The sequence below is a fragment of the Neodiprion pinetum genome, chromosome 2 (genome assembly GCF_021155775.2).
Source record: "Neodiprion pinetum isolate iyNeoPine1 chromosome 2, iyNeoPine1.2, whole genome shotgun sequence".
NCBI lineage: Eukaryota > Metazoa > Arthropoda > Insecta > Hymenoptera > Diprionidae > Neodiprion > Neodiprion pinetum.
This window is the reverse complement of record NC_060233.1, coordinates 22,205,871-22,218,912: the sequence shown is the minus strand read 5'-3', so window position 1 is coordinate 22,218,912 and position 13,042 is coordinate 22,205,871. Positions and strand designations below refer to the sequence as shown.

The 13,042-nt window shown below is 39.2% G+C and overlaps 1 protein-coding gene across 1 annotated transcript in view; it reads right to left on the bottom strand.

Moving 5' to 3' along the window:
* LOC124211484 (uncharacterized) overlaps positions 1-13,042 on the bottom strand; it is a 66,466-nt gene that overhangs the window by 22,932 nt on the left and 30,492 nt on the right. The window contains exon 8 of the mRNA XM_046610576.1: positions 11,229-11,373. Coding sequence (XP_046466532.1) covers positions 11,229-11,373 — 145 coding nt within the window. The remainder of the gene's footprint in view (positions 1-11,228; positions 11,374-13,042) is intronic.

Genomic DNA, 13,042 nt, shown 5'->3' with positions numbered 1-13,042 from the left:
AAAAAAGTTAGCAAATCTAAATTTATCAAGAAACACATAACTACTGAACATTAAAAAAAAAAAAGAATAGATTTCACAAAACTCAACAAAGTTGCAAGCATGAACGAATTTGTGTCGACGAAGAAATTGAGGGAGCTGGAAATTTTTCAAAATCTATAAAGTCACCAACATTCGGCGAGTCCAAACTAGGTTCGAGCAGCGTGTCGTCACAGACCTGAACACCGAATTCAGCGTGTTCTTACCGGCACGGATTGTGCGACTGCTGAACGAGGACGAGACCCAATATCAGAAATTGCTGCAGACGATGGAGTAGGAGCGGTTGTTCTTGCAGTATCTGGACGGTCGCTACGGTCAAATTGAATTCAAAGATGCGTCGACTCTCGCTTAATTTGTACACCGTACCTGGACAACGTGTGCAGCGTCTCCAATTATTCTACGTTGCATAACCTTTAAGAAAATTGTATACATTGTTTGACAGAGCTTTTTATTTTATACCATTTTATTTTATACCATTTAATGGTACGACGTTCTGTATTGAATAAAAAAATATATGTATTTATCACTCAGCGCTAAACCATCCTGTCCACCTTAATCTCAACAAATTGTTAGTAACAGCAATTCGGACTTTCTATTTTATACCATTTAATAGTACGACGTTCAATATTGAATAAAAAAATATATGTATTTATCACTCAGCGCCAAACTATCCTGTCCACCTTAAACTCAACAAATTGTTGGTAACAGCAATTCGAATCGACTTTTACAATCTGAGAAAGTGCTATTTTGAACACCGATGAGCAAAGACGAAGGTTTTCTAAGCTACGTTTTGAACCTCGTAACTGTAACGTGAACAGTACGATGAGATTTCAGCGGACTCAGTCAAGGACAGAGTGCAAGGTCGACCAACATCTGAGTTAGCGTACGTTTAAAGCCGCAGGTCCTACGGAGTTGGGTTACTATCGCTCTTGGAATGCAAAACATGATGACGTTGGTGTACAGATTAGTCCAGAATGAGATGCAAGGTTGAGGCGCAGTTGAGATTTCGTTTGACAAGTTTTTATTAATTTTATAAAAAAAGTATTAAATATAATATATAGATATATATTCGGTTTCTCAACATAATTTTGCGAAAGGTTTCAACGATCGGAGAAAAGACGAGAATTATCACAACGATTGGACTCTTGAAAGTGCTGGCGGAAAAATTCAAACGTCTTCAGAAAACGGATGGAGGTACGCGGTCGACCAAAATAATACTTGGAATCGTCGAGTTTCGACTTGACTTTGAGCTGCCCGCGGTCAAAGGATTTCGGTGCCACGTCGAATTCTGGAAGTTTCTGAAATTCGGAATTAAAAACGGTTGGTATTGATAATAAAAAAATATTTTATTGGAAAAAAGTTAAACTAGTGAGTACGAGAGAGAATCAAAATACGATGTCGTTCAAGAATCTGTTCTATGCGACGTTGAATTCTGGAAGTTTCTGAAATTAACTCTTAACTAACAGGATAGAGGTTCTGAATTGAAAACGGATCGTGAAACAATGACTATAAGATATGGTATTTATTTAATGAAATTGAGAATCTGTTTCGTGGAGCGAGATGTCCCCTGATTCGTCGTAACTTAAATGTATTAAAATATTATCGAAGACAAAAAAGGTCTGTACGTTGTGTGACTATAATGATCTGGTACTTATCTAAAGAAATTAAAAATCTGTTTCGTAACTTGAATGTTGTGACGTGGATTTTTCCCGCTCCTCGGTCACTCGGAGAAAATGACCGAGAACTTACCGCGTGCACAATAATTTGGCGTCCACGATGTACCCTGGATCTAAAACAATATCGCGAAGTTTTGTTGGGCGCCTGGCGTGATTAACACGCCTCGAAATCATTAATGCGCTATTCCTCGGGCATATCCTCGATAGCTCAGTACCGTGGAGAGGGGAGGGGTAATTTTTAGAGAGAGAGAGAGACACTCGAAATGCACACGCTACTTAACAGAAGTCAAATAAAATCTCATATTTCCCAATAGCGGTGATACAAAACAAAAAAAAGATAATTCAAAAGTCGCTCATCGCGAGTCTAAAATTAAACAGAAAATTACACGTAACCTACTCTATTTCTTACTGTGCCGCCGGCTCCGGACTTGGCGGCAAGTTGAATACATTGGGAACCATGATCTGGGGAAGAAAAAAAAGGGTATATTCAGAAAATTTGAAGATGTTTCAGTAGTTGAAAAATGTTCAGGTGAGAAACGAATTCGGAAGCTATTGAGCTGAGTTTGGAGATTTGTGAGTAGTTGTAAATGTTTTTAAAATCACTTGAAGTTTCCTAAATAGTTTGAAATATATCTAATTTTTTGAACAAAAGAAGTGAAGGAGTGTAATAAATTGAAAAAAATTTACTTCAGGTAGCAATTTGTATAAGGACTTACCGTTTCTTTTCTGGCAAAGTATATATTCGAAGACGCAAGACACTTTACACCACTTGAGTTTGACTGCCAATGAGCTGGTCCAGGACTTGCAGTCTTATATAATGAACCCTTGTGTTTATGTTTTGCAAACGTAAAAAATGTGATATCGTAGGGTGGTCCCCATGTTCACCGAATTTCGTTATCTCGATTCATGTAATTGTTCTGGTGCGTACCGCTCCACGCACCCGGACAGTCTCGCGCGTTGGGCAATTGGCACTAGTGCGTAGACCTCGAAATCCATTTGTCGGTTACGTTTGCAGGATATATCCTCCTGCACTAGTGCGTAGGCCTCGAAATCGTGAAACTGACACCGTGGGCAAAGTAAAACATCCCCGTAACGCTCCTGCAGAACGATGTCTACTAAGCCTATCACAGTTCCATGTATAACTCTAGCGATTAGTTCACTATCGCAGCTCTCTCTCGTACATGAGGCATGCGAAACTTCTTCGCCAAGTTCCAAGAACTGCCTCGCCATCTTACACGCGCTGCAGGTTCGTTCGAGAAATATCTAGAAATTTCTATCAAAGAATATTGCATACGGTTGTCCGCGAATTTCCGACAATGCGTGATTCAGGCTGTTGTTGCTTGTCCACAAAAGGGACCGTGTCAGCGTAGAGCAGTTCTTCTAAAGCAAATCTTGTAACGATAGCTTTGTCAAGTATGTGCGATTGAAAGAAGGAAAAACAAATAATGATTCTGAAAATTGCTTGAAAATCAATAAAAATCATGGAGACGGCGCCCAAGATTTTATCTAAGAAATCTTCACCGACAGAAATTCGAAAATGGTTTCGATTTGGAACTCAAAATACCAGAAGTATTGTCCAAAGTGGTAAATTTCCGAGAAAAAGACTCTGGTTGACCGTTGATCGAAATAATCAATTTGATTGTGAATATTAACAAGTACGTACTAGTACGAGGAGGTGTGTTCACATGCATACCATTCTCTAAGGATATTCAACATAAGAAGGCTGTCGTCATCATACGTAACAACGACTCTTACTGCTTTCTTTGGTCGGTCACCGCAGCTCTGTTCCCAGCCGACAACAACCATCCTAACGCGATCAGCTCGTATTCGCATTTCAGCTCAGTGCTACGGTATGATGGTATGAAGTTTCCTATGTCTCTAGATCAAAATTCCCAAATATCGGGGGCGGTGAAGTGGTATATTAAACTACCCGCGTCGGTATACATTAATTTTGTCTGATGTTCAAATTTCGTTTCAACGTAATTATAATGGAAATTGTGAATAAAGGATTTTGAAAGATCTTAAATGGAGAAGCCTACATATATTGGTTTGCTGAGTTTGACTCTCGTTTTTACATGTTTCAACTGTTATCATATTTTCATTGAAGAATGTACAGTAAATGTACAGCTGTGGAAATTTGGTTTGGCTATAGTAGCTCCAGCACCATACCTTCCACCTCATTTCGTGATCAATCTAACATCTCTGTATTTCCAAACGTTCTCCATTGTCTTACCAAAAAAAAACAGCGTTGTTCATTGATCTATAAAAATTTTTCGCGAATTCAATGTTTGATTTTTGTCTCAAATCTGTATTTAAATCTATGTATTTTTTAAGCCACGCTGCTTGTCTGAACTTGAGAACTCGATGAATTTTGACTAAGTTTGAACCTAACTCTAAAAATTGTTTTCAAACGCGATGATGAATAACGTAGTTTTGCTTGGTAAGTAATTTGACCGTCAATTTAGGTTCCAATGCTTTAGTCAGAAAATGCGAATCGTAACCTGACAGATTAACGAATATCGGAAAGTATGTGAGTTCTGATCTGAAAGTGAGTCAAACATCTATCATATAACTAAGTACGACCGTTACGGAAAATTCTGTTGAGAAGCCGAATATTTTGACTTCCGACTTTTCTCCATTTTTGAATTTCTGCTGTTAATAATGACGATTCGCCCAACGCGCGAGACTGTCCGGGTGCGTGGAGCGGTACGCACCAGAACAATTACATGAATCGAGATAACGAAATTCGGTGAACATGGGGACCACCCTACGATATCACATTTTTTACGTTTGCAAAACATAAACACAAGGGTTCATTATATAAGACTGCAAGTCCTGGACCAGCTCATTGGCAGTCAAACTCAAGTGGTGTAAAGTGTCTTGCGTCTTCGAATATATACTTTGCCAGAAAAGAAACGGTAAGTCCTTATACAAATTGCTACCTGAAGTAAATTTTTTTCAATTTATTACACTCCTTCACTTCTTTTGTTCAAAAAATTAGATATATTTCAAACTATTTAGGAAACTTCAAGTGATTTTAAAAACATTTACAACTACTCACAAATCTCCAAACTCAGCTCAATAGCTTCCGAATTCGTTTCTCACCTGAACATTTTTCAACTACTGAAACATCTTCAAATTTTCTGAATATACCCTTTTTTTTCTTCCCCAGATCATGGTTCCCAATGTATTCAACTTGCCGCCAAGTCCGGAGCCGGCGGCACAGTAAGAAATAGAGTAGGTTACGTGTAATTTTCTGTTTAATTTTAGACTCGCGATGAGCGACTTTTGAATTATCTTTTTTTTGTTTTGTATCACCGCTATTGGGAAATATGAGATTTTATTTGACTTCTGTTAAGTAGCGTGTGCATTTCGAGTGTCTCTCTCTCTCTCTAAAAATTACCCCTCCCCTCTCCACGGTACTGAGCTATCGAGGATATGCCCGAGGAATAGCGCATTAATGATTTCGAGGCGTGTTAATCACGCCAGGCGCCCAACAAAACTTCGCGATATTGTTTTAGATCCAGGGTACATCGTGGACGCCAAATTATTGTGCACGCGGTAAGTTCTCGGTCATTTTCTCCGAGTGACCGAGGAGCGGGAAAAATCCACGTCACAACATTCAAGTTACGAAACAGATTTTTAATTTCTTTAGATAAGTACCAGATCATTATAGTCACACAACGTACAGACCTTTTTTGTCTTCGATAATATTTTAATACATTTAAGTTACGACGAATCAGGGGACATCTCGCTCCACGAAACAGATTCTCAATTTCATTAAATAAATACCATATCTTATAGTCATTGTTTCACGATCCGTTTTCAATTCAGAACCTCTATCCTGTTAGTTAAGAGTTAATTTCAGAAACTTCCAGAATTCAACGTCGCATAGAACAGATTCTTGAACGACATCGTATTTTGATTCTCTCTCGTACTCACTAGTTTAACTTTTTTCCAATAAAATATTTTTTTATTATCAATACCAACCGTTTTTAATTCCGAATTTCAGAAACTTCCAGAATTCGACGTGGCACCGAAATCCTTTGACCGCGGGCAGCTCAAAGTCAAGTCGAAACTCGACGATTCCAAGTATTATTTTGGTCGACCGCGTACCTCCATCCGTTTTCTGAAGACGTTTGAATTTTTCCGCCAGCACTTTCAAGAGTCCAATCGTTGTGATAATTCTCGTCTTTTCTCCGATCGTTGAAACCTTTCGCAAAATTATGTTGAGAAACCGAATATATATCTATATATTATATTTAATACTTTTTTTATAAAATTAATAAAAACTTGTCAAACGAAATCTCAACTGCGCCTCAACCTTGCATCTCATTCTGGACTAATCTGTACACCAACGTCATCATGTTTTGCATTCCAAGAGCGATAGTAACCCAACTCCGTAGGACCTGCGGCTTTAAACGTACGCTAACTCAGATGTTGGTCGACCTTGCACTCTGTCCTTGACTGAGTCCGCTGAAATCTCATCGTACTGTTCACGTTACAGTTACGAGGTTCAAAACGTAGCTTAGAAAACCTTCGTCTTTGCTCATCGGTGTTCAAAATAGCACTTTCTCAGATTGTAAAAGTCGATTCGAATTGCTGTTACCAACAATTTGTTGAGTTTAAGGTGGACAGGATAGTTTGGCGCTGAGTGATAAATACATATATTTTTTTATTCAATATTGAACGTCGTACTATTAAATGGTATAAAATAGAAAGTCCGAATTGCTGTTACTAACAATTTGTTGAGATTAAGGTGGACAGGATGGTTTAGCGCTGAGTGATAAATACATATATTTTTTTATTCAATACAGAACGTCGTACCATTAAATGGTATAAAATAAAATGGTATAAAATAAAAAGCTCTGTCAAACAATGTATACAATTTTCTTAAAGGTTATGCAACGTAGAATAATTGGAGACGCTGCACACGTTGTCCAGGTACGGTGTACAAATTAAGCGAGAGTCGACGCATCTTTGAATTCAATTTGACCGTAGCGACCGTCCAGATACTGCAAGAACAACCGCTCCTACTCCATCGTCTGCAGCAATTTCTGATATTGGGTCTCGTCCTCGTTCAGCAGTCGCACAATCCGTGCCGGTAAGAACACGCTGAATTCGGTGTTCAGGTCTGTGACGACACGCTGCTCGAACCTAGTTTGGACTCGCCGAATGTTGGTGACTTTATAGATTTTGAAAAATTTCCAGCTCCCTCAATTTCTTCGTCGACACAAATTCGTTCATGCTTGCAACTTTGTTGAGTTTTGTGAAATCTATTCTTTTTTTTTTTTAATGTTCAGTAGTTATGTGTTTCTTGATAAATTTAGATTTGCTAACTTTTTTGTCACTTTGTTGAGTTCTGACTTCTGGTTAATAACGGTTTTCAAGTCGTGAATATTTTTTAAGAACAGATCGATACGCTGTTTTAGTTCTGCTTTATATCTATGTCGGTGAGAAGCTCGAGCTCGATGTCGGTACACTTTAACATCGCATCAAACGTCAGACTGAAGATGCAAGACTGTCTTTCTGACCTGAAATTCAGACTTTTGTAGCCGTATTCCTCCCACACAGAATCCTCGAAAAACTTCTAGAAGCTACCGAAATGATGTGTCTTCGATTGTGTGGGTAACATTAGATGTGTACGGTTCGGTTTCTTTCTTACTCCTCGTTGATCTGACGACACTCGATCAAATCGGCTTCGCCTTCATCGTCACCCGGTTCAGTGTCCGATAACACTGCAATTACTTCGTTTTGCCATTTTTGAAAAGTCAGGATCAACGTTTTGTTCTGAAAATATATCCTGTGTAGTCTGTGCGGTTGCACACGAGCTCTCCGGACACACTCAACGAGCCACCGAAGATCTTGTAGCGAAAACTCTGATGTCACGTTGCTAAATCCGATAATTACTTCTTCGTCGGTAAATTCGTTATTACGTATCATGATGATTCTAAGGTTTTCGTCTCACAAGAATAGCAGTCTGACTGATGTACAAGTTTCACGTGCTAACCTATTTCATACGAACGGTGGACCTGGTAAGATGTTACAGATTTACGTTCGTGTATGCGTGCGCACCCTCTAGCATTCCCAGAGCGATAGTAACCCAACACCGCAGATCCATGGCTCTGAATGTACCGCGGCTATCGGTCCACCTTGCATTCTGGTCTTGACTGAACCCGTTCAAAATTCATCGTTGAGTTCACACGGCAGTTACAAGCCAAAAAATGTCACGTGGTTGATATCAAACCGACATCCGAATAAGTGAAAAACAATTCTCAGAACCATTAATTTTGGAATGTCGCGTGGTTGATAACGTGGGAAAGGAATGTGGGGGTGGTTGATGTTACACATCAGCGATATCCCAGTGGATAAAAAACAATTCTTCGAACTATTAATTTTGGAATGTCACGTGGTTGATAACGTGGGAAAGGAATGTGAGGTGGTTGATGTTACACATCAGCAGTCCTACCCTGGGAAAGGAATTTGGAGTGGTTAATGTTACACATCAGCAGTCCTATCGTGGGAAAAGAATGCGGGACGGTAAACAAGTTCTCGCCCCCGCTGCGCCTTCTCCCGTTGGCAGGCGAGCACTACAGACTTTGACCTTCGGTCGGTAAGATTGTCGGTAAAACAGCACGATTTGGACCCTCGATCGATAAGAATTGCCGGCAAAGCAGTGCGATTTTCACCGTAGACCGATACGACTGTCGGTAAGGATGCATGTTTTTGACCTCGAGTCGGTACGGCAGAGCACGTTTTATCTGACGAGAGTGGGGGTAACTTTCGAGGGTTTGCGTCTGGGGTGCGCGGAGCGGAAATGGGTTTGAGTCTGGGGAGAATGTCAGTAAGTGTCGCTACCAGGAATCTGCGTGTAGACCCCCCCTTGCTATGCTACTGTTACGGGACACCATATACAGGGTGTCCCTAAATTGAGGGACACGGACCAGCGAGCGTGATACCTGACTGAAATGCAACCGAGAATTTCTTTACCGGAAGCTCGTCCGACGCATAGTTTTTGAATTATAAGCGATAGCGTTAGGCCAATCAGAGTGCACCATTTCATCTGGATTTGCCGCCACGGAAATTGCTGTTTTGTTCGGCTGGGTGAATTATTATTATTCGGTTACAAATTAAATATCAGCACCTCCCCTCACTCGCTGTTGTACCCCTTCTCGAGCGCTGACCTCGGTATTGTTGCCGCGGCACACGCTGCCGGCCGCACACCCACGGACGCACACTCGTGTGTGTGAAAATAAGCGAATGCCCAGCTACACAATACTACGAAACACACATCTACGAGTGAAAATAAAAATAAATCTCCAAATAAATCAGCGGATTTAAGATTTAATGTTATAAAACACTTCCAATCATCGATGTATGCATAAAACTAGAGATTTTAGATAATTGATATGCCGTTAGGGTTCATAATTAGTCATTCAATCAATCTGAATTATGCTTTCCGAACATTTTTTGTGTCTTTGCAACATAACTTTTCCACTAGTTTGAAATTCATCATTGACATCCGATTTTTCAATAATGCGAGGGAACAACAACTCGCTGAAATGACGTGTCAATAGGTTTGTAAATCACTTACGATTCACCTGAGTTAACACAAAATAACTGAATAAATGAGAATTCACTGACTCACTAAAAATGATAACTGAAATCTGGAGAATTATTTGAGATTTAACTGAATTAGGAAGAGTTGTAATAAGTCAAGTTACTTTGAATAACTTTAGATTCGTGCCTAAATTTTATGTTTAGAGAGAAAAATAATTAAATTCAAATAAAAAAGTAATTTTAAATCAAGAAGAAGGAAATTCCCAAATACCTGAATTCAAATGAAGCAATTTCAATTTAATAAATCTATCTGAATTTGAAGAAAAATAATTATTATTATTTGGAATAGAAAAATGAAGTCGAACTACATGAATAAATTCAATTAATTCAACTCAAAAAAATATGGTGTCATTCAAATTCCCAGTTATTTCCTCGTCGATTCAATGTGGGTCTGGAGCCGCTTGTTTACTAACACGAACGATGCAATACAGTATCGATGTATGTGATTTAAGTAACAATTACTCAAAATTTGTCAAACTCAAAAATATTTTGAATAAGACTATGAATTATCGAAATATCTCTTCTGATATTAAGACTACACGCAGAAATTTACCAAATTGATTAATTTTTACTAATTTCATCGAGCCATGTCCGATCACTTTGTTGAAATCGATTAATCGATACATCGATTATTCTCAGATAAGTGTCCATCACTAGCATTGATCTCAACAATTTCAACGTTACTTGCCACTCCAGACCCACATTGAATCGACGAGGAAATAACTGGGAATTTGAATGAAACCATATTTTTTTGAGTTGAATTGATTGAATTTATTCATGTAGTTCGACTTCATTTTTCTATTCCAAATAATAATAATTATTTTTCTTCAAATTCAGATAGATTTATTAAATTGAAATTGCTTCATTTGAATTCAGGTATTTGGGAATTTCCTTCTTCTTGATTTAAAATTACTTTTTTATTTGAATTTAATTATTTTTCTCTCTAAACATAAAATTTTGGCACGAATCTAAAGTTATTCAAAGTAACTTGACTTATTACAACTCTTCCTAATTCAGTTAAATCTCAAATAATTCTCCAGATTTCAGTTATCATTTTTAGTGAGTCAGTGAATTCTCATTTATTCAGTTATTTTGTGTTAACTCAGGTGAATCGTAATTGATTTACAAACCTATTGACACGTCAATTCAGCGAGTTGTTGTTCCCTCGCATTATTGAAAAATCGGATGTCAATGATGAATTTCAAACTAGTGGAAAAGTTATGTTGCAAAGACACAAAAAATGTTCGGAAAGCATAATTCAGATTGATTGAATGACTAATTATGAACCCGAACGGCATATCAATCATCTAAAATCTCTAGTTTTATGCATACATCGATGATTGGAAGTGTTTTATAACATTAAATCTTGAATCCTTAGATTTATTTGGAGATTTATTTTTATTTTCACTCGTAGATGTGTGTTTCGTAGTATTGTGTAGCTGGGTATTCGCTTATGTTTCACACACACGAGTGTGCGTCCGTGGGTGTGCGGCCGGCAGCGTGTGCCGCGGCAACAATACCGAGGTGAGCGCTCGAGAAGGGGTTCAACAGCGAGAGAGGGGAGGTGCCGATATTTAATTTGTAACCGAATAATAATAATTCACCCAGACGGACAAAACAGCAATTTCCGTGGCGGCAAATCCAGATGAAATGGTGCACTCTGATTGGCCTAACGCTATCGCTTATAATTCAAAAACTATGCGTCGGACGAGCTTCCGGTAAAGAAATTCTCGGTTGCATTTCAGTCAGGTATCACGCTCGCTGGTCCGTGTCCCTCAATTTAGGGACACCCTGTATAGATCATAATCAGTTATAACAACGTTTGACACGCTACGATGTTGGAATATTAAGTCTACCAAACGGTTGATAAGAAACATAAGGCGTAGGAAAACTTACGCAATTCACAACCGGCGGTAACAAGGAGGCAGAAATGGCAACACCGATCAAAGGTCCGTTGCTGCCTTGGAGAAGTGCTACAGCAACCCCAGTACCTGATGGTAACGCCCATAGTACACCCATCCACAGGGATCTGTAGTTGCCTCTGAACCGTGAAAAAGTTCATAACGGGTATCATAGTTAATGAAGGTAATTGACGTCGTCCCATCCTTCAGATTAAATGGTAGTAACTTTTTTCTTGATTGGTCCTGTCACAATCTATTTAAATTGAGAAAACTTCTAACGCCATATACTACTCGAGCCGCACTACTTCCTGATAGCTGATTTTTATTTATCTCACTGGGTTACCAACAGTTGGTCTCGGGCCCAATCAAATTGCGTCTGCGAAAATAGATGACCAATCGCATGCGTCCAGTAGCAGCGACCAGCTGCAACCAGTCGTTATTAAAAATCACTCAATGCCACATCACTGGTAAGTTCTTCTGTGCAGTCCTGTTCACAGGAACGTGATTACGGTGTCACGAATTTCCTCTTTCTTGCAGAATTGTTGTAAGTAGATGGCCGTGTTTGTATTTTGAGTTCGAGTGCGAGTAAAAGTTGTCATCACAAGCGAAAAAAATTTTTCTATTCACGGAAAACATGAAGGTCAGAAAAGAACATTCAGCATTGTTGCCTTCCGCCAACGATAAATGCGTGAAGTAAAAACGATAGATCATAAATCGCTTTTTGTACGGACAAGCAGTACTTGTGGTGATCTACGGGATCTGTAAAGCGACCTTCGCATCACCGTACCCCACCTGGCTATCACAGCCGATCTTATAGCAGAGGTAATGACGAGTGTCGTTCGCGTATAAGATAGTACTTGGTTGACAGGCCGAGACAAGGGAGGTTGTGACCGCAGAAATTAAGTTCAGATTCTTTATCAAGGTGTAGCACCCGAAACATATCAAGCATTATGATATCCTTACTCTCTCAAATTAATCAACAAACAGTCGACAACTAGAATGATATCAACATATTCCTTCCAGTCGTCATCCAGCTCTTGTGATAATAGCAATCCTCCAGTCAAGACCAGCGTATGGCTTAGCCTACTGCAGCACCGATACATTAGATACCAAGTACACGATAACGAATGAAAACTATTTAAATAAGCACGTGGGCCGAAATACCAAATAGGATTAGAATAAAGAAGCGTGAGAAAGCCGGGAATACAAAAGAAGTTTCGACGATAACTATAGCACACCTGGAGCTAAATTTAGCATGCTGACAAAGAGAGGAATACGCCATATCGGCATATAAACAGGCGCGGGCCCGACAGTAGAAAACTCTCATTCCGCACTTTTTTTTGCAGGTGCTAATTACTATCCAACCGAAGATTTTGGCCGAAGCCGATTGTTCGGCCCTAGCCGTAACCTTCGGCCGAAACCGAAGCTGAAGCTAAAGGTTTGACTTTAGTAAGAAATTCTGTAATATTGGATAAACACCATAATAATATCGATGTAAATCGTGTGGGAATTATTTGGTATTATGCATGATAGTAGTAATAGAAAAAGTAATCAGTAAGATTTATATATTTATTTTTCTATTGAAACGAAATAAGATAACAGTACCTAACTTGGCACGCAATTCGCGCGCGTTTTACAAGTTCGTCTGTTTTCGACGGCTGACAAAAAATTTCAGCTTTGGCCAAACCCTCGGCTGATCTTTAGCCGAAGCTAAAGATGCGGCCGAAGGTAGCCGATGCCGAAGTTTCGGTTGGGCATTCGTGCTAATCCGCCGATCCAAACAATGAGGTTAGGCTTCTCAGCTGATTT